Source organism: Podarcis muralis, chromosome 14 (genome assembly GCF_964188315.1).
Source record: "Podarcis muralis chromosome 14, rPodMur119.hap1.1, whole genome shotgun sequence".
Lineage (NCBI taxonomy): Eukaryota > Metazoa > Chordata > Lepidosauria > Squamata > Lacertidae > Podarcis > Podarcis muralis.
Window position 1 is genome coordinate 13401985 of NC_135668.1, and position 21628 is coordinate 13423612.

Sequence of the window (21628 nt, forward strand, 5' to 3'; positions counted from 1 at the left end):
GACATCTCAGGAGATTTGGCATAGAATCATAGAACTGTTGAGTTGGAAGGGACCTCATGGGTCATCTAGTCCAACCCCTGCTTGTGAGCACAAGAAACAGAGGATTCAGGTATACAATTGCAAATAAAACGTTTTAAGTGCAATATACAATGTGACACAAGATGGCAATGGTGAGCCTTATGGAAAATTCAATGTATTTTTTAAAACACTTTTTTTTAAAAAAAAAAAAAGCTTGAAAGCGTTTTTCTTATATTCATCCAGCTTTTCCTTAATTTCCTTCTTTAATTTGTTAAAATTCTGTTGTTCTAAATTTCTTGTTATATTTATTCCCAAGTACTTTATTATATTTCTTAATTTTATGTCTTTTTTATTTCCTTCAAAAAAATTCACTTTTCATCTTCATCGTAATTAAATATCATCATCTCTGATTTGGACCAATTAATTTGCAACCCTGTTATTTCTCCATTTTTTTTTCCAAATGTGCCTCTAACACCTGCATATTTTCCCACAGATTTTCAATTGTCAGTAAGGTGTCATCTGCAAATAAGCTCATTTTCTCTTTTCCCTTATTGCTTATTCCTTTTATATTTCCATCTTCTCTAATTACATTGGCCAGAGTTTCAATGACCAATACAAATAAAATTGGGGAAAGGGGTTTTTATATTTGTGTAGATTCCACCAGAGCGTTCTTGGTGATGCTGTCACGACATTATACTGTCCTCCAAAATTATATTCACCAGGCTCCCTCACTGTCTTTTACCAGAAACTGAATACACTTTTATTTCAGTGGACTCTATTGTTGCTTTTAGCAGATTTACTATATAACAACTTTTAACTTTGCTGCTGCTGCTATGTTTGTGTTTTTCTTAGCTTTAAGAGCTGATTGCATTTTGATATTGCTCTTAGAAACTGTTTTACTTGCATTTTTTAATTGATTGCATAGTATGATTTTATGGTTATGTTCTGTATGCCATTCTCAGTCCTTCCAGCAGGACAGCAGCATGTAAGTAAATTATTGATTATTATTTTAAATTCATTTCAACTCCCTTCTCGCGAACAATTAATCAGAGGAAAAGTTCTTGCCAAGCTCCCAGCTACTAAATTGGCCTTTATAAGGATGCAGGAACTCCTCTTCCAAGCATATACAAGGGCCCAACAGTGAATAAAACAGACTGGCCTCTTATGTAAGGAAAGCACACTGAGAAGATGAATGAAATGGGGGGGGGGGAATGAGGGGCAAACTGAAATTTGGCAATAAATGAATGCTCAGCTGCTTTGCCCAAAGACCCTCTGGGTAGAATGAATAAGTCCAAAGCAAATACAATAACAAGGGTTCTCATTCTTGAATGTGAAAAAAATAGCAGGACTTCAGGAACAGCTACCCACTCCAGTAATTTTCCCCCCAGTGGGAGGTCAAAGTTTGTTACCAAGTGGTCCCCATTATTTATATTGTCCAGTGGAAAATGCTTTGCTGAATAGCCCAAAACCTTTACCCCCATTAAGGAATTTTGGCCATCTCAAAAGACCTAACGTAAAGACCGAACCACAGTCTTGAGTTCAAATCTCTCCTCTCAGTAAGACGCCTCTCTCTTTCTCTCTCCTTTCTGTGATCCTGAGATAATACTGGCCTATTTTATAGGGCTGTTATGCCATTTCTAGCTCTTATGGCTTCAGGAACTACAGGCTTAGAAATGTAAGCTATGCACAGTGATATTTCAGAAAGCAGAGGGCTGGCTACATAAGGTTTGCAGGGGACCGAGGCAGTTATAACTAGCAGAAGCCAAGTGATCCAAAAATAAAGATAAAATATGCAAACATGTTTAATTTATATAGATTGCAGGGTACTGCTTTTCCTGGCATGGAACCTGAGTTGCTTTGGCACCCGTGATCTTAAAAGAAAATCAAAAAATCAGCACAGACACAACCTCTGGTTCATCTTTAACCTCCTGGGAGCAGTTCATTCGATCACAATGCCATGTATACCAGTCATCAGGTAGTGAATCGTAGCACTGCACCAATAATACCAAAGTATTTGCTTTTTAACATAAAGGCCCGCCTAACAATGAGGAAGGTATCTACTAAAGATGCTATGTCAACATTTATGGTGCTTTTTGGATGCCTGGCTGCCAAAGTGTTGTTGTATAAAGAATAGTTAAAAGTACAGCATAAAGCAATAAAAAAAGGCAACAGAAGTACAATCAAGCCATCCTGCCATCAGCACCCAGGTTCCTTGAGTATTGCCAGGGCCCCTGTGGACCCCTTTGAAAAACTTTCTGGGTTCGCAATGCCATGAAGTGGTACTACGTTGTAAGGTAAAGGTACCCCTGCCCGTACGGGCCAGTCGTGTCCGACTCCAGGGTTGTGCGCTCATCTCACTCAAGAGGCCGGGAGCCAGTGCTGTCCAGAGACACTTCCGGGTCACGTGGCCAGCGTGACAGAGCTGCTCTGGCAAGCCAGCGCAGCACACGGAACACCGTTTACCTTCCCGCTAGTAAGCGGTCCCTATTTATCTACTTGCACCCGGGGGTGCTTTCGAACTGCTAGGTTGGCAGGCGCTGGGACCGAACAACGGGAGCGCACCCCGCCGCAGGGATTCGAACCGCCAACCTTTCGATCGGCAAGTCCTAGGTGCTGAGGCTTTAACCCACAGCGCCACCTGCGTCCCGATGGTACTACGTTAGGGTAAAGTAAAGGTAAAGGGACCCCTGACCATTAGATCCAGTCGCGAACAACTCTGGGGTTGCGGTGCTCATCTCGCTTTATTGGCTGAGGGAGCCGGCGTACAGCTTCCAGGTCACGTGGCCAGCATGGCTAAGCTGCTTCTGGCGAACCAGAGCAGCACACGTAAACGCCGTTTACCTTTCCGCCGGAGCAGTACCTTTTTATATGCTTGCACTTTGACATGCTTTTGAGCTGCTAGGTGGGCAGGAGCAGGGACCGAGCAACGGGAGCTCACCCCTTGCGGGGATTTGAACCGCCGACCTTCTGATCGGCAAGTCCTAGGCTCTGTGGTTTAACCCACAGTGCCACACGTTAGGGTAGGGTTGCCATATTTCAAAAAATTGAAAATCCAAAGTTGTTGCAAAATCGCAAAGAAATTGGACGTTTTTGAGCTATTTCTGAGGAAAATTGGCAAAAACGACACTGCCCAACATCAGCTGCCATATGTCCAAATTTCCCCAGACATTTTGTCAATTTCCAGCCAGACATTGCTTGCGGCGGCTGCAGTATTCCATATATGTCCGGAAAATTCTGGACGTATGGCAACCCTACATTAGGGCAGTGTAGAAAATCAAAATGGTAGCTCCTGGCCCCAGTCATCCAGCAGTGCCACAAAGTAAGCTAAAAAAGGGCCACTGATATAGATGGTTCCCACCAGAGGGCACTTTGCACAGGGGCCACCTCAAACCCTGAAGCTGTCCCCACAAGCAACGTGATCAAAAGATATCACTGTAAAAATGAATAAGCAGCAGCAATCAAGGGATAAAAACAGTAGCTTTGTCTTCACAGAAAGCCTGATAGGAGAGGTTAGCTTTCACCATCTATTTTAATATTGTTGAAACTCATCCTGGGACTTTTTAGTGAGAAATCTAACAAATAACTAAACCCACCTCTTAGTGAATGCAGTTCCAACACATAAGTCCCACCACCACCAAGAAGGCTCTGGCCACATCCTACTGGCCTAATCTCAGAGAATGGCAGAATGTGGAGCCGAGCTTTGTGCAAAGATCTCAGGTGATGTGAAACTCCTGATTGTCTAGAGAAATGGAATTCCTTTACTGACACATATGGACTTAGGGCTTGTCGTCTGTTGCCCTTCAGCTGTAAAGAGTGCTGGTTTTCGCAGGGAAAGCTCCAGGACCAAAAAATAAAGAAGAGTGCTCAGACACAGCTTTTGAAGCATTCCAGACCTGTGCCTGGAAAGAGTGGGGCAAAAACTACATGTGGATAAGCCCTTCATGAAAAGCACCTTTAAAAAAGAAAAGAAGAGAAACTGCCACTAAATTCCTCTCTGTACTTCTCTATTAAGATACAGTGGTACCTCGCAAGACGAATGCCTCGCAAGACAAAAAACTCGCTAGACGAAAGGGTTTTTTGTTTTTTGAGCTGCTTCGCAAGACGATTTTCCCTATGGGCTTGCTTCGCAAGACGGAAACGTCTTGCAAGTTTGTTTCCTTTTTCTTAACACCGTTAATACAGTTGCGACTTGACTTCGAGGAGCAACTCATAGCATGCGGTGTGGTAGCCTTTTTTGAGGTTTTTAAAGACTTTGGTGATTTTTGAAGCTTTTCAAAAACTTTCCCGACACCGTGCTTCGCAAGACGAAAAAAATCGCAAGACGACAAAACTCGCGGAACAAATTAATTTCGTCTTGCGAGGCACCACTGTATAGCAATGTATCCCATTGATCAGCTAAGGAAACACAGCTTGTTTTTATTACCACTGCTCTATTTTGTGTCAACTGGTATCACTTTCAGGCAAGAACAATAATATTGCAATTACCAAGGGCAACTCTAACTGTTTTGTATTGTTTTCTTTTTGTAATTGCAATACTGTAGACAGACAGACAGACAGACAGACAGACAGACAAACAGACACATGCATACATACATAGAAGCCATTGTGTTGGTTACTTTGGGAAACCTTGAATGTGTACACACACACACACCCTGTTGTCTCTAGGTCAGGTGGGGGGGGATCCTCTCTGAGTCATTTATGGATTAGCCTTGAAGCCATGACACAGTTCTGTTCTGCCCTCCCCCAGCTGTTTAAATTGTCTATATAGCATTGGACTGAGCCTGACAATTACACACAGAGGTGGAAATCGTAAAACCAATTTGATTTTATCCAGCATATGAGGAATTTGTTACTTTTATTGCCCTGAAACTGCATGAAAACAGCCATTTCATGCTAAAAGCATCTGAAGCTCTTTTGGGTGTCAAGCAACTTGCCAGCCCCAGAGCCTGCGGTCTTCTAGACCATCTAGAAAAAGAATTTTGTTGAGGAGGAGAGGCAATCTTGCAACGAACACTGGCCCACTTTGTTTATTGTTTCTCCAAATGAGGCTGGGAGCAAGGAGGTGGGCTGATGTAAGTGAACAAGAATGCTGTTGAAGATTCGATTTTAAGCATCTGAGGCCCTTCCTTCACCCACAGAACAGAAAGGGATTGTATGTATTGACAAAGTAGAAAGGCTAATCATCAAGATAAAATCAGCCTTATCCAGTTAGCCCCACAATTTCAGATGCCTTCTAACCCTAGCAGTTTTGCCTAGCTGCTTTCAAGGTTTAATGTAGCTATCCAACAAGGTACAGATCCCAACTTTGTTATCCCGTAAAGGTCCCAAAACTACTATCAGCAAGACAGAACATGAGAGAAACCAAACCAAACGATTTAGTAAAATCATGAACTGTGTACTAAGAAAAGGATGACAGCCAGATCAAGTGCACGCTAACTTTTAAATCTTATTTTGGTTTCCAAATTCTATTACAAAAACAACACAGTACGAAACATAGAACCAAGAGTTGTTGCTTACAAGTGTTATGCTCCCAAAGATTTGTCCCAAATAGGAATAGATTGGATACAATGGTACCTTGGGTTAAGTACTTAATTCGTTCCGGAGGTCCATTCTTAACCTGAAACTGTTCTTAACCTGAAGCACCACTTTAGCTAATGGGGCCTCCAGCTGCTGCCACGGCGCCGGAGCACGATTTCTGTTCTCATCCTGAAGCAAAGTTCTTAACCTGAGGTACTATTTCTGGGTTAGCGGAGTCTGTAATCTGAAGTATATGTAACCTGAAGCATATGTAACCCAAGGTACCACTGTATTCTCATGTCCCTGAGACTAGCCGGAAAGGATTATAGTAGTGCCCTATGTCCAAGCATTTCTACTGCTGTAATCCAAACACACTGAACCAGGAGTAAACCCCCTTGAAATCAATAGTGCTCACTTCCGGGAAGACATTTATAGAATTGCACTGCAATGAACACATACTGAATTGTATCTGGTTCTGTGACACTTGTAAAAAATACTGGTGTATATTATACTAGGCCTAGGGAAGGCATAGGCAAACTCGGCCCTCCAGGTGTTTTGGGACTACAACTCCTATCATCCCTAGCTAACAGGACCAGTGGTCAGGGATGATGGGAATTGTAGTCCCAAAACAGCTGGAGGGCCAAGTCTGCCTATGCCTGGCCTAGGGGATTCACAGCAGGTATTAAAATGTAGAAGTGCCACAGGTTGCAATGATAGTCTGTGCATTAAGTCCTATGCAGCTGTTCAAGCTATATGCATGAAATATACATGTAACGGAAAGAAAGAGAATTGGCACTGTAGTGGCAGGCCCTCTCCTCAAGCAAAAGATGATCAGGTTAACATCTACGTAGAGTTTATGCACACACTGACTCTCTTGACTCCACCATTGTGTGTAGACAGCCCTTCTTACATGCAGTTGTATACAAGTGAGACTTGCAATAGTATATTACAGTGCTTCTGCTCAGGATTCCAGGCACCCAGCCTTGCCCTGTTCCAGGATACTCCATACCCCCCAATTGCAAGCGTCTAGGTGTAACGCGGGGGACGCAGGTGGCGCTGTGGGTTAAACCACAGAGCCTAGGATCAGAAGGTCGGTGGTTTGAATCCCCACAAGGGGGTGAGCTCCCGTTGCTGGGTCCCTGCTTCTGCCAATCTAGCAGTTCGAAAGCACATCAAAGTGCAAGTAGATAAATAGGTACCACTCCGGCGGGAAGGTAAACGGCGTTTCCGTGCGCTGCTCTGGTTCGCCAGAAGCGGCTTAGTCATGCTGGCCACCTGACCCGGAAGCTGTACGCCGGCTCCCTCGGCCAATAAAGCGAGATGAGCACCGCAACCCCAGAGTCAGCCACGACTGGACCTAATGATCAGGGGTCCCTTTACCTTTAGGTGTAAATATGTTAATAAACCATACTTCTTAAAGACGCTAGCCACTGCTGTGCCTTGATCTTCCCAACAGAAGCGCAGCCCTGGGTAAGCACCTGGAACCCCTGGAACCTCGCACCGCTCATGGAGATTGGGGTGGTATGTAAGAATATATACAATGGCACACAGAAGTTTTAAATTTAGGTGTGTTCCAATGTGTAAGCGGAAACTGAATGTTTACCTTCACTTCTTTTTGCTTTCCAGAATGAGATAGAGCTTGCTTCTACCACCGTATGGTAGAAAGCAAATGTGAAATGTTTATTTAAGTGTTGGGTATGCAATCCTTTTTTGTTGTTGTTGCAAACTTAACGATATGCATAAGTTAATTGCAACAGCAAAAAGCTTCCGACTCCCAAGTATGAGCAATCCATTAAGGCTGAATGGGAGCTTTAATGACTTAAACTTGTAACAATTCATTTTCAAAGGCATTGCTTCAGCTTTAATGCAGAAGCCTCTTTTAATAACTAGGCACAGTCTTCAACCCAATTCTGCATCTTCTTTATTGATGTTGGAAATGCAAAAGAAATCTAGCCCACCCTAACCACTGGATTCTTCTTTCCATTGTTTGTCTCTTGCTAGGGATGCCATCCTTCACTATGTGTCCTTGGGCACCAGCTCCTATCTGACAAAGGAGATTCCTTGGTTGGATGCAAGATATACCACTGGCATGACTAGGAACCCCCGTGTATATTGGATAAGTAACCACAAGTGCAGTGGAATGTGCAAACAGGTGTTGCCCCACCTCGTCCTCCTTAATCCAGCATCCCAGACACCAAAATACAGTGGTACCTCGGGTTACATATGCTTCAGGTTACAGACTACGCTAACCCAGAAATAGTACCTCGGGTTAAGAACTTTGCTTCAGGATGAGAACAGAAATCGTGCTTCGGCTTCGCGGCGGCAACAGGAGGCCCCATTAGCTAAAGTGGTGCTTCAGGTTAAGAAAAGTTTCAGGTTAAGAACAGACCTCCAGAACAAATTAAGTTCTTAACCCGAGGTACCACTGTATATGTAATATCTCCTAGCAGGTGGTAAGGGATAACCCTGGACACAGGCTTTCTAACAGATGCAACTCTTGCAAAAACGTAGCTTAAACCACAGAGCCTAGGATTTGCCGATCAGAAGGTAAGCGGTTCGAATCCCCGCGACGGGGTGAGCTCCCGTTGCTCAGTCCCTGCTCCTGCCAACCTAGCAGTTCGAAAGCACATCAAAGTGCAAGTAGATAAATAGGTACCACTCTGGTGGGAAGGTAAATGGCGTTTCCGTGTGCTGCTCTGGTTCGCCAGAAGCGCCTTAGTCATGCTGGCCACATGACCCGGAAGCTGTACGCTGGCTCCCTCAGCCAATAAAGCGAGATGAGCGCCACAACCCCAGAGTCGGCCACGACTGGACCTAATGGTCAGGGGTCCCTTTACCTTTTACCTTTACCTACAGAATCAAACCATTGGTTCCTCTAGCTTAAGTATTGTTTACACCAGGTATTGGGAACCTCTGGGCCCCCAGATATTGCTAAACTACAACTCTCATCAACCCTACCAAGCATCACCCAACTTGACCTACACAGACTTCGCTGCAGCCCTCCAGGATTTCAAAGAGAGAATCTTTCCCAGCCAGACCTAGAGATTTTGTGTATGGAGCCTGGGACTATCCTGTATACAAAGAAGATGCTCTGCTACTCAGTGATGACCCTTCCCTTTCCTGCCAGACTGCTGGCCCCTGCACCTAAGTTTGGACACAAGCAAACTGTGCGCTTAAGGCAGCTGAGCCAGCAGGGTTTAGTGCCCTACGAAGCACAGGGGGCCTTCCACTGCTGTGCTATGGCCTCGGTGTGAAATAGCATCCTTTGTCACCATTGCATGGTTTAAGTTAGGTATGGGTGAATGTCGATTTCAGTTTCTTATCTTTCTAATCTTAAGTTCCCTATCAGTCTGCAATTCTTTTTTTAAGAAGTCTTGCCTCTTTCTTTTTTCTTCCTGATCGTGCTCCCTCATTATTTTGTGTGTATGTTTTCACCCAGTTTTAGGTTTCAGAAGAAACAAGAAATTCACAGAAAGGTCGAAAGGTCTGCTCCCGGATGTATTGAAGATGAACTTTCTAAAGCAACTGTTTTCAGAGCTTTTGTGGTGTTTTTATCTTCTTCACAGTGATCAGATATATAGGTTAATGACATGCGGTCTGAAAAATGGGAGAGAGAGAAACCTGCTTGCCCTCTGCCATCCTCTGAATGATGTCTCTGCTCTGACAATTTCCTACAATTGTGCTGTGTGGCACAAAAGTCAAAATATTAAGAAGCTGTTGCCTCAGGATCCTTCACGCCACTATCAATTTCACCAAGGTTGGGATGGGGGGAGCAAAAAAGCCCCTAGAATCTTGAAAGACACACAAAGAGTCTAGGAAAGCATGCCTGTTCTCAGAGGAAAGGCATATAAGATTCCCTTCCAACATGTGGAAGTGAAACACAGGAGCAATTAATTCCAGTGTTAGATTTAACATAGGAATACCACATCTGTGCTTCCTTGTAAGCACTGTACAGCAGAAAATCTGTTTGCAGAGGAAGTTACAGATGTCTCAAGATGACACACAGAACAGTGTAGTTCATGCTTAAATAGCCTTCAGGGAACAATGGGTTGTCTTTATTGTTTCCTGCTGAATGGAGACATTTTATGATATTCATTCGTTGGTGGGCAATATATTAGTGAAATAATATCTAGCTACAGGCTCTTCGCAGCTTTCTAAGCTGAAGCCTGAGACTTGCTAGCCTATAAAACGAAATGGATTCAACACCAACCAATGAACATCATTTCCCTTCTAATATCACTTTGATAAATAGTAGTGATATAAACAGGGCCCATGACACAATAATATGTTCTGCGTGGCAACTTGAGAGACAAAAGGGCAGCCAAACGTATTTTCTAGACTGGTTTTTTTTCCAGACCATGCATGCAAAAACAGAAGAAAACAGGGCAGTGATTCAAATGGCTTGGTGCCCATTGTAAATGTCAGCCTCTGAAGCCAGTTCTAGTTGCATGCAACCAGGCATCTACGACGACTAGAAGTCTTGGAAGAAGATGTACATCCTCATCTACATCAAAAGAGGCATTCAGTATCTGTTCAGTGGGGTTCATATGAACATCACAATGTGGACACGCAGCTTCATCAGCTACATGTCTAGAAGCCTGAACAGATCCCTCTTGGTTAAGGACAAGGAGAAATTCCATTCACTTCCCATTTAAGTGAACAGACTTCATCCACACATTCCAAACAATATGGGGACCAAAACACATCTGCCCTTCGAATTCTGCACTCCTTTGAATTTAGCAATGCAGTTCTCCAGTCATGTGAGGTGTACAAAGATGCGTGTAACTCGGGTAACGTGTGAATTAAAATGTATATACTGCTGCAAATAACATACATAAGTGTACTATATTAGTGCACTATATGCTTTGTATAAATGTGCATATTAGGCAAAATTGCATACAAACGTAAGTCTATCAAGAGAAATTTGCACTAAAATGCTGGTGAATTTTCATGCAGAATTCTAAAAGAAAAGAAAAGAAAGCAAAATAATGTGGAAATGAGAAGTGAATTTAAGATTGGAAAAATGAAAAACCGAGAAACTGCAACGGACAGATTCTCTCAATTCCTATTCTTGGGATAGTTGCCTAATGTTGACAACAAGTCATTTTCTTCTGATCCACTTGCTTTCCTCCCACCCTGCCCCATCAGTTGCTTGCATTTTCTGTGGAAAAGAACTTTTTTGTGCATCACATATGCAGTAGAGCACAAACATTTGGTGCAGTTTCTGTTCCATCAGATTTCTGGGCATGCCTGAATTCTTTTACACATTCTGTCTGCCACATAACGCCATGTGGTATAACCGGTTACCATGCTATATACTGGAAATGCATAAAACCTAGATCAAGACGACAAATAGAGCTGCTGCTTTATTTCCTGATACAGTACTTGCTAACTATTAGCAGCCTGAAATTAGCTCCAAAAACAAGCCCCTTCAGCTAAATAAAATGTGGAATGTTATTAACATTAATCTAATACATGGCTATGCAGTTTTAAGTATGGGGAAGCATTAGATGAGTTGGTTGAAGGAGACAATATTTGTGTGCTTTTACTACCCATATAGTGGGATAGATTAGAATCTCTGATCTAGAGTTGAAAACTCTCATTCTTTCTGATCAGTTCTGAATGTTCTTCTATGATATGCAATAGAATGTATGTTCCCAAATTGCGCCTCACTAGAAAAAGAGGTCTTAGCGTTATTATAAGGTTAGGTTTGTGTGTTCAGAAATCATCATTCACAACCTCTGGGGAGCTGATAAGGCCAATGTCACAAGGATTACAGCACAGTTTGGAATCCATCGGATATACATATGGCATAAAGTTAATGTTGAATTGTCTGAGAGAAAAAATTTTTTGGTACAATCTTCCATGGCATGGCATGAAGCAGAGCCATATGTACCCTGTACAGAATATGGCTAAGCATATCAGAATTCTGTACAACAGAAGTTTTTAAATGAGATTTTTAAGGTTACCCAAGCTTTGGATCGGCATAAAGGTAAAGGTAAAGGGACCCCTGACAATTAGGTCCAGTCGTGGCCGACTCTGGGGTTGCGGCGCTCATCTCGCTTTATTGGCCAAGGGAGCCGGCATACAGCTTCCGGGTCGTGTGGCCAACATGACTAAGCCACTTCTGGCGAACCAGAGCAGCGCACGGAAACGCCGTTTACCTTCCCGCCGGAGCGGTACCTAATTATCTACTTCCACTTTGACGTGCTTTCGAACTGCTAGGTTGGCAGAAGCAGGGACCGAGCAACAGGAGCTCATCCTGTCGCGGGGATTCAAACCGCCGACCTTCTGATCAGCAAGTCCTAGGCTCTGTGGTTTAACCCACAGCGCCACCCGCGTCCTTTGGATCGGCATACCAGCCAGGTATTAATTGTGGTTACCACTGATTCTCTCCCTCCCTTTAAGGCCAAGCTAGTTGTGATGTTAAGTGCATAGAAGCAATTAAAGGTGCAGTTTATTTTATTTTAAAATGTAAATAGCTGATTAAACTCTTCTCCCCCGCAGACCGCATGAAAATTGCCCACCCCCAGCCAAGTTGTTATTAGTCCCAAGAGGGAGACTCACAATGGTGCCACAGAGGGCTTGAGGGAAAAGCAGGCTGTTTTATATATACTTATGAGACACCTCATAAAATATCTTCTCTAGGTGTAATGCAAATAAAAATAAAATAAAAGCATGCTCTGATAAAACCACAATAATCTTGAGATGACCAACATAAAGACCTAAATACAAAAGAGGCACAATAAAATAGTGCATACAGTGCAGAACAAAAACAGCTATCAGATACGTTCATATATTACAACTATCAACCGTACCACAGGGACTTAAAATTAGACCTTGAAAACAGAAAAATCTTAACCTGGGTGCCAGGCAGGCCTCCCTAGAGAGAGATTTCGGAGTCAGGAGCCACCAACAAAAAGGTCCCCTTTCTCTTTCATTTAGACTGTAGTAATGATTTTTTAAAAGCCAGTTCTCCCATTTTTCCAAAAAGGACTATTGCTTCTCTTACCCTCTTGAAAATTACAGTAGAAATAAGAATGTGCAAGTTCCCACGTGAGAATATTTGCGTGTGGCTGCATTTTTTATTTATTGATGTCTACACTTTGTGAGCTGCCAGGACAGCCTAGGAAGCTAGCAGGGGAATAGGAGGCTAGAGAAAATCGGGTGGTGTGTGATGTGCTTCTCAGATGCCAGATCTGCTACCTGAGGTGACTGCTTCACCTCGCCTCATGAGAGGGCCGGCCCTATGAGCTGATATTGTAGCCTCAAGCAGAACAAAAAGGACTATGTTAAAAAGTCATTGAAAAGCAATCACTTCTACCTGCAAAATAAAGGATTCACTATTTAGTAAGCTGCTATTTTCAAACTTCAACCACTTACCTGGTAACTTGTGTCCGAGTGCCAAAATCCAGAGATCTCATTGACTGCAACACTTCAATACAGCCCATATACTAGAGTAAATATTGAGAGAGAGAGAAATCACAGCTGTTTAAAAATTATCTAGAAAAATAAAGAGAAAGAAGTTCCAATCAGAAAACGTTCAAAAGATATACTCCTTAATTTAAAATGATAGCACAGAAATACATAAACCCATTCCAAAATCTCCCCATTTCTTATTATTTATGGAATTTAAATCCAGCCCCTCCACCCGAAGGAGCCTAGAGTAGCAAACACATTCAAAACAAGACAATAAAAAAGCATTCTAAAAGCAATTAAAACATTCTAAAAACAGTTACAGTTGAAAACATAACCTTATCCAGTGATTTCAGGGTTGCCAAGAACAGTGTATTCCAGCCATCAAACGCCCGGGTAAATACAAATGTTTTCTCATTTTTCCTGACCGTCAGAAGTGCATGTATTAGGGGAAAGTGCATACAAAAATGCATTCTATTAAGGGAAATTGCTTGCAAAAATGTGAACATTAGTCAAAACTGCAAACAAAAATGTGCGTGCTAGGAGAAATTCACACTAAAATTGTGATGCATGTTCTTGAGAATTATATCTATCTATTTATCTATGGATAATTGCTGCAGAAACGTGGAAAACTGAATTTATGGTTCGTAAAATGAGAAAGTGGGAGAACCAGAATTAGACCTCACCATTCCTAACGTTGACTAATGCATACATTTCTGTAAGCAATTTTCCCTAATCTAATGCATTTTTGTATGTTATTATTTTCTAATATATTCATTCTTATGCACACTTTCCCCTAATGTATATGCATTTCTGTTTTAAAAAAAGAAAAGGTCAGTTGGGAGAACTGTACTGCAAAATCTGGACAGGCGTGAATTCTGAAGGATGGCTGTGTTTGAGTTTCCATATGGATGGAGTCGCCTTTAGATGCAAACAGAATCAGTGTTCCCATCCCTAATATGGCATCATATATAATGTAAAAACAAAGAAGAAGAAGAAGAAGAAGAAGAGGAGTTTGGATTTGATATCCCGCCTTTTACTCCCTTTAAGGAGTCTCAAAGCGGCTAACATTCTCCTTTCCCTTCCTCCCCCACAACAAACACTCTGTGAGGTGAGTGGGGCTGAGAGACTTCAGAGAAGTGTGACTGGCCCAAGGTCACCCAGCAGCTGCATGTGGAGGAGCGGAGACGCGAACCCGGTTCACCAGATTACGAGACTACCGCTCTTAACCACTACACCACACTTGCAATGCATTTAATATAATATTGCAATTAGCTCCCAAGTCTAAGATGTAGATTTTAAGGGGGGGAGGGTATTTATGAAGAGGCTTTTCGAATCAAATATTTGAAAAATTCCCCTTGAGATCATTTACCCATTGAAAAACGTGTATGATCTATGCTATGAAAGGGAGGCAACGGTGTATTTATATGCGTGCTCTGTTTTCTGTTAAGAGCAGAAGTCTTGCAAACTGGCAGGGCTATGCTTCGCCATGCTTGATAAAGCCAAAGATTCGGAGGAGTAGGTGAGTCACAGTTTGAGATCATATGACTGTGAGTAAGATCACGCTGCACACATCTGTGTGGGAAGCTACGCTGAGCAAAAAACTGCAAGGTTGGGGTGGGGAGGGTGAGAGAGAGAAATCAATACCAGGGGTTTTGCCATAAATTATCCTGAGCAGAGTTAATCTTATCAGCATTTCACAAAAGCCACTTTCACTTAAAAGCTTGAACAGGGATAATACATTAAATAACACTCTTAGGATCTGGGCTTTAAAAAAAAACAAACGTCAATGGGTGACTCCAGCTCCTGGGACTATTAATGGCTGTAGTTTTCAATAGGAAGGGAATTGAGAAAAATGGGAAGAGCTGGTTTTGGAAGGCAACACCAATGGCCCTGAGGAAGTCTGAGGGTGCTGGGGGAAATGCCACTATGTGACCTTTGCTTTGCTATCAGTCATCACCAGACTGTTGCAGCACAGGGAAAGATGGGAAGCAGGGCCACTCCATTGGCTCTGCTGAGATGCCAGCTCTTTTTGTCTCGTCTTCTCCTTGGCCATTCTTATAGGACCTTTGTAAATTTGAGAACTGGTGCTTGAGTTTTCTTGCTTTCTCTTCCCTTCCAATCCCCTTTTCCTTGTGTGTCGTGTCTTTTTAGATTTTACGCCTGATTACTATAAGCCGCTTTAGGAGGGGCATTCATCATAAGGTCCCAAGGTGGCTGACAAAGTACAAAAATAAAATACAGTGGTACCTCGGGTTACAAACTTAATTAATTCCGGAGGTCCGTTCTTAACATGAAACCGTTCTTAACCTGAGGCACGCTTTCACTAATGGGGCCTCCCGCCGCCGCCGCACAATTTCCGTTCTCATCCTGGGGAGAAGTTATCAACCCGAGGTACTACTTCCGGGTTAGTTGAGTTTGTAACCCGAAGCATTTGTAACTCAAGGTAGCACTGTACACTGGTACCTCTGGATGAGAAGGGGATCTGTTCCAGAGCCCTGTTCGCATCCAGAAGCGAATGCAACCCGTGCCCGTGCATCTGCGCGTGCACGGGTCGCAATTGGCCGCTTCTGCACATGACGTCATTTTGACCGTCCGCGCATGTGCGAGCGGCGAAACCCAGAAGTAACACGGTCCGTTACTTCCAGGTTGCCGCAGCATGCAACCTGAAAATACTTATCCCGAAGCTACTTCAACCCGAGGTATGACTGTATTGAAATCAGTTAAAACAAATACAATCAGAAGAATAGGTGGGCCTTAAAATTCTCTCCGGTGTCAAAGGCCAGGGCAAAGAGGTATGTGTTCAGCATAGGATGAAAGCTATAAAATACAGCTTTTTGGCTGAAGAGTAGGGTGAAAATGTTTTTAAAAAATCAATAACAATGGGGAAAGAATGAATTTTATCTGATGTTTTCCCTTGCCTCAATTCTTCCACTTCAAAAGGAGGGAGGTGTGGACCCAGTGCTTTTTTTCTTAAAAAAAATAATGTTTAGGAGTACTCTCATTTTGACTCAAGAAAACCACCATTTTATAGTTCAAATTGGGAAAAATAAATACAGTAAATGGACAAAAGTACAGAGATTCACAAAATGTTTAGGGGTATGCGTACCCCTGCGTCCCCCCAGAAAAAAAGCACTGGACCAGAACATAACATTAGTTAACAGATATTTTGGAGGCACCCATTGAAGCTGATGAAAAACAGAGAAGTTCTGGTTTTAAGTTAGAAAAGGAGGGGGGATAGGCATTATTGTTTTCTCCAAACTAGGGGTGACACGTTAGCTTAGTCTGGTGACAGGCATCAAATTCTAAGTTAGTAATTTGCATGGATAGTTCAGTTGGTAGAGCATGAGGCTCTCAGGGTTGTGGGTTCGAGCCCAATATCGGACAAAAATATTCCTGCATTGCAGGGGGTTGGACTAGATGACCCCTGTGGTCCCTTTCCAACTCTACAATTCCATGATTCTATGTGTCATCATCATAATCACCCACTTAATCTGATATGGCCACTTGCCATTATACGAATTTAGTTGTATGTCAAGGAAACAAACCTTGCACAGTCATTAAATTTTACAGTTGTTACAGAACCAATTAAAAATATCAAATCACGACACCATAGAAGAAAACCAGGATCACTATGTAATCCATAGAATTTCTATTAATCTTAGCACACGCTACTAAGTACCTGAACAAGAAATTCTGCTGTTTTAAACTTATCAGGATCTTTCAGTAGGAGCAGCAACTTATATTGAGAAGTTCATCATATACCACAAAACATATGTTAACGGCATCCCATTTGTGCTATGGTGGAGCAAACCTTTTTATTTGTGAAGCTGCTTTATAATGTATAAAATCACTGGTCTGAATAGCCCGGTAATGTTGATTTTGACTCTTTCACCAGCTGCTTTTAGCTACAGATAACTTGGATTCCCTTATTCCAAATAGGATTCCTCACAAGAAAAGGGAAAAGTTGACAGCTATGCTTGGATTCAGCCTGTGATTTTCTGCATGCAGAACATGTACTCTGCCACTGAGTTATGACTCATCCTAGGGCTGTATCTCTGAGAGTCTGCTGTATTCACCACAGATCACAGGGCTGGCTTTGGGATCTTGAGAGTTTCTGAGCAAGAAACTATTAGCGGGACATATTAAAAAGCAAAGAGAAGACATGGCATGCAAACAGAGTGCACAGAGGAGGCCCCCGACAAATGACTAGTGCAAGCAAGCCAAGCCATATGCCAACATCTTTCTCCAAAATATGAGTGGGTCCACGCCACACATTTAAAGCACATTCAGTGCACATTTAGAGCACACGGCTTCCCCTGAAGAATCCTGGGAACTGTATTTTGTTAAGGGTGCTAGGAATTGTAGCTCTGTGAGGGTGAAACTATATCTCCCAGGTTTCTTTGGGAGAGGTCATGCGCTTTAAAACATGCATTGAATATGCCTTACATCTATAGTGTGGTTTTGCTCTAAGAGCTGAAAAAAGAGATAGAAGCACAAAATGGTGCAGGCATTTCAGCAGCTACATCCTTGGGGGGAAAGTCACCTACATCTGCCACCACAACACTCACTCACAGAGAGAAGCTCTTTCTACCTCCTCTGTTCAGAACAGATGGGGAAAGTGGGTGTCCAATCCTGACATCCAGTGAAATGTGAGCATGTTCAATGTAGGAGAGGTTTAAAAATGCTCTGTTTGCCATCATGTTGTATTTAAGTTTGGAAAACTGCAGATAAGAAAGGGTGTACCTCAGTTTATGAACTTAATCCATTCCAGACGTCTGTTCTTAAACTGAAACCATTCTTAAACTGAGGCACACTTTCTCTAATGAGGCCTCCCGCCACCGGTGCCCTTCCACCATTTGGCCTCCATTCGTAGACCAAGGTAAAGTTCACTAAATGGAACACTACTTCTGGTTTTGCGGGGTTCTTATACCGAATACTTCGTAAACAGGGCTGTTCTTAAACCGAGGTACCACTTGTACGTCTTTAGGTTTGAGAAAGAATTGAGGGTTTCCATCCCTCTTTTTTTCTTTCGGTTTAAAAAGGCTGTTATGTGTGAGAAGGCTGCTGCAATAGATGGGCCTTTGGCCTGATCCAGCAAGCTTTTCTAAAGTGCTGGTAAGATGAGCCAGTGCAAACAGGAACTGAGCGGGAACAGCAAACAGTATTCTTGTGCACTGTGATTTTTTGAGGAAATATCTACGTTTTGGAGACATCATTGGAGACCCTGGAACAGCCAGAAAATTGCTGACCCCTGCCAAATACCTTTGTTTCTGTCTAGATCAGCGGCTCTCAACCTGTGGGTCCCCAGGTGTTGTTGGACTACAACTCCCATAATCCCTGAGCTCTGGCCTTGCAAGCTAGGGGTGATGGGAGTTGTAGTTCAACAACATCTGGGGACCCAAAGGTTGAGAAAGGCTGGTCTAGATCCAGCTGACCTCCTCAGTAGATCCCTGGTAGCTTCAAAGCCCTGGCGTCTACTGTATCATGCTACTTCCTGGAGCTAGGCATGATGTGAAATTCCACACCCTCCTACGATGCTTAACTGATCTATTTCCTCAGTGAACAGGCCACTTTGCCATTCAGTACGGGACTCAGTAATGAATGCCAAAGAGCAAGCGCATCTGGAGGGCTTCTTTGCCAGGTCAGTCACCCACGGGATGCCAAACCACAACTCATCAGGAGTAATTACAAAGGATGCGGATGGAACAGCTGCAGCCCACTCTCTCTTTGTCCATCTCTTTTGGTAAGGCTTGGAGCTGCAAGGGTCTTCAGGCAGACACCTGTGCTCTCAAGTATACTGACACACACACACACATTTGGATATTATAATTAAATGTTTGCACCCGGTGCAGTGGATCTAAAAGAGAGGGAGAAGCTAAAAATATATTCCCCCAGTTCCTGAATCATAGATGAGTTTGAGAAACACTGAGTCACTTGGAGTTCATTTCCTCCTCATGGGAGTCTTGGGTGGATAGAAAGGCAAAAATATAGCAACCACACTGAAGCTATGCAGGATTATGTCTGGTCCAGACAGCGCCCTGAGGGGACCCTTATGCATTCTGTCTTGAGCCAAGGTAAGACACCAATAAAAGCGAGGGGGGCAATGTCTTGGAAGCAATAGCACATTTGCATTACTGATGTCCACACACAAATTGTTCAGATTAAATGGAAGCAGCATGAACCTGGGTGCATGAAGATGGACCTTGCTGTGTGTGTATGTGGTGGAGGAGGGGGGTCAGTTTATTTTCTTCCACCCCTTAAAAGTGATGGTATGTGACAAAGCAAGGATGGGGAGATGGTGGCCCTCCAGATGTTACTGCACAGCAGCTCCCATCATCCCTGGCTGTTGGCTATTTTGGCTGGGACTGAAGAGCACATCTGGAGGGTTGCATCTTCCCCATCCCTGCAATAGGGCATTTGTCTCCAAGAAGAGCATACCCTCCAACATTTTGCAGTCTAGACACAATTGTTAACCCTGTTCCTTTCATTCTCAGTCCCATGTTCAACCCTTGGAACCATCTGCTCAAAGGCTCAGAGAACAGGTGATGGGAGATACCTTTGCCTTTGTTTCTGGAGAGCTGCTGTCCGTCAGAGTAGACATAACACAAACTGACCTTGAATAAGACAACTTCTTATGTACCACCCAACTCTGCACTGCCCCATACGATACATTGCAGAAGGTTCTTCTTCTGCTGAACACCACATAAGACTTACTCTGCCCTCCCCAGTTTAAAAAGCCAGAAGAGCCTTTGTTTCTTAGGTTAAACATATTGTTTGGGGGTGGGGAACATGATTTTGTCCTGCAATCTGTTGCCAACAGTTCAAAATGAGCCACTCCAGTGAAATGTGACATGCTAGGGTACACTAAACACACATTTAAAGCACATAATGTGTGCCCCCCCCTCCAAGAATCTTGGAAACTTTAATTTGTTAAAAGTGCTGGGAATCATAACTCTGTATAGGGTAAACAGCAGTTCCTAGGATTCTTTGGGGGGAAAGTAAGTTCTTTAAACATGCGCATGCTTAAACGTTCATTCATGTATGCATGTTAAGAGACATAAGACCACAAGCCACCCTGCAATGAGATTTAATTTCTAGAGCTCCAGGGGAGATCACCAGACCCTTAGGAATGAAAACACCATGGTTCACACAAGACATGACGATAGAAGCGGACTCACAGCCTCCCAGATGAGCAAATCAGTAGCCTTCTGGCTGCCCTGGCAAATGTTCCAAGATACTGGCAAATCACACCAGCAGAATTTTAAGAAGGTAAAAGGCCAAAGCAAGTCACTATCAGGAAAGCAATTTACCAGGGATAGAAACCAGGACACTGAAAGATAGGCCAGTGGGTTGGAGGGGCAGGACTCACACCGGTGGCACTACATGTGATTTTTAATTTGCATTTTTCAAGAAAACTGGAATTTATACTGGTCTTCTACTAATTATGCCATCAGGCCTTTCTTCCAAATCCTAGGAATTATTATGTGTTACATCATTTCATAGCAGCTTAAGGTTCAAGCAGTGATGGGTGAAACCTGCCTTTGAAAGCTGAACCATGAGAGATCCCAGGAACTGCACTACTAAGCATGGGTAGGCAAGCTAAGGTCCGGGGTCCGGATCCGGCCCAATTGTCTTCTCAATCCGGCCAGTGGACGGTCTGGGAATCAGTGTGTTTTTACATGAGTAGAATGTGTCCTTTTATTTAAAATGCATCTCTGGGTTATTTGTGGGACATAGGAATTTGTTCTTTTTTCCCAAACTATAGTCCGGCCCCCCACAAGGTCTGAGGGACAGTGGACCAGCCCCCTGCTGAAAAAGTTTGCTGACCCCTGACTGATTGAGACTCCTCACCTCTGTTCCTGTGGAACTGACTGAGCTTAATGAAAATACACAATTGGACAAGCATCACCAGGGCTGTCAATGTCAGATTGGAGGGGAAGAGCTGTAAGTTCTTCTGGACTGTCGTTATTTTGAATCACATTCCAGCAAATTCAGGTTGTGGAATTATACAGTGGTACCTCAGGTTAAGAACTTAATTCGTTCTGGAGCTCCGTTCTTAACCTGAAACTGTTCTTAACCTGAGGTACCACTTTAGCTAATGGGGCCTCCCATTGCCGCCATGCCGCCGCCAAACAATTTCTGTTCTCATCCTGAAGCAAAGTTCTTAACCCAAGGTACTATTTCTGGGTTAACGGAGTCTGTAACCTGAAGCATCTGTAATCCAAGGTACCACTGTAGTTGATTGGCAAACCTTGGCCATCATTCTCCCCACCCCCATATCAGACTTTTTGTGATAAGGAAAGTGACAGGAAAATGCATTGGACAGTGTGTTATAACACTTGCTTTGACCCGATGACATCTAATGTCCCCACAAACCATCAGAATGGATGCTTATTAAATAGCCAACATCAGCTAATCTCCCTTGCAAACAAAACAGGATGCTCAAGAGATAGGTCACCCGAAAAGCACCCCAAGTCTCCCTGGCATTTTGGGTGTGATTCCCCTCCCCATATTGAATCTAATGGCAGAGCAGACAAAAATATATTCGGCATAAGCCTACATACTCTAATTTTGGAAAGTGCCTTGTTTTGCACATACACTCATCCATCTGCAAAACAATATTAAAAAGTCTTTAGAGACTCTTCTCACCTCTACAGGGACGCAGGTGCCAAAA

The 21628-nt window shown here is 43.2% G+C and overlaps 1 protein-coding gene across 3 annotated transcripts in view; it reads right to left on the reverse strand.

Annotated features, from left to right (window-relative positions):
- The window catches only part of SHC4 (SHC adaptor protein 4), a 56529-nt gene that overhangs the window by 23168 nt on the left and 11733 nt on the right, over positions 1 to 21628 (reverse strand). For 2 of the 3 annotated variants that reach the window (XM_077918792.1, XM_077918791.1), the window contains one exon: positions 12919 to 12989. In XM_077918792.1, coding sequence (XP_077774918.1) covers positions 12919 to 12989 — 71 coding nt within the window. Of the gene's footprint in view, positions 1 to 12918; positions 13039 to 21628 lie in introns of all 3 variants that reach the window. The other variant, XM_028706455.2, reaches the window with a different exon arrangement.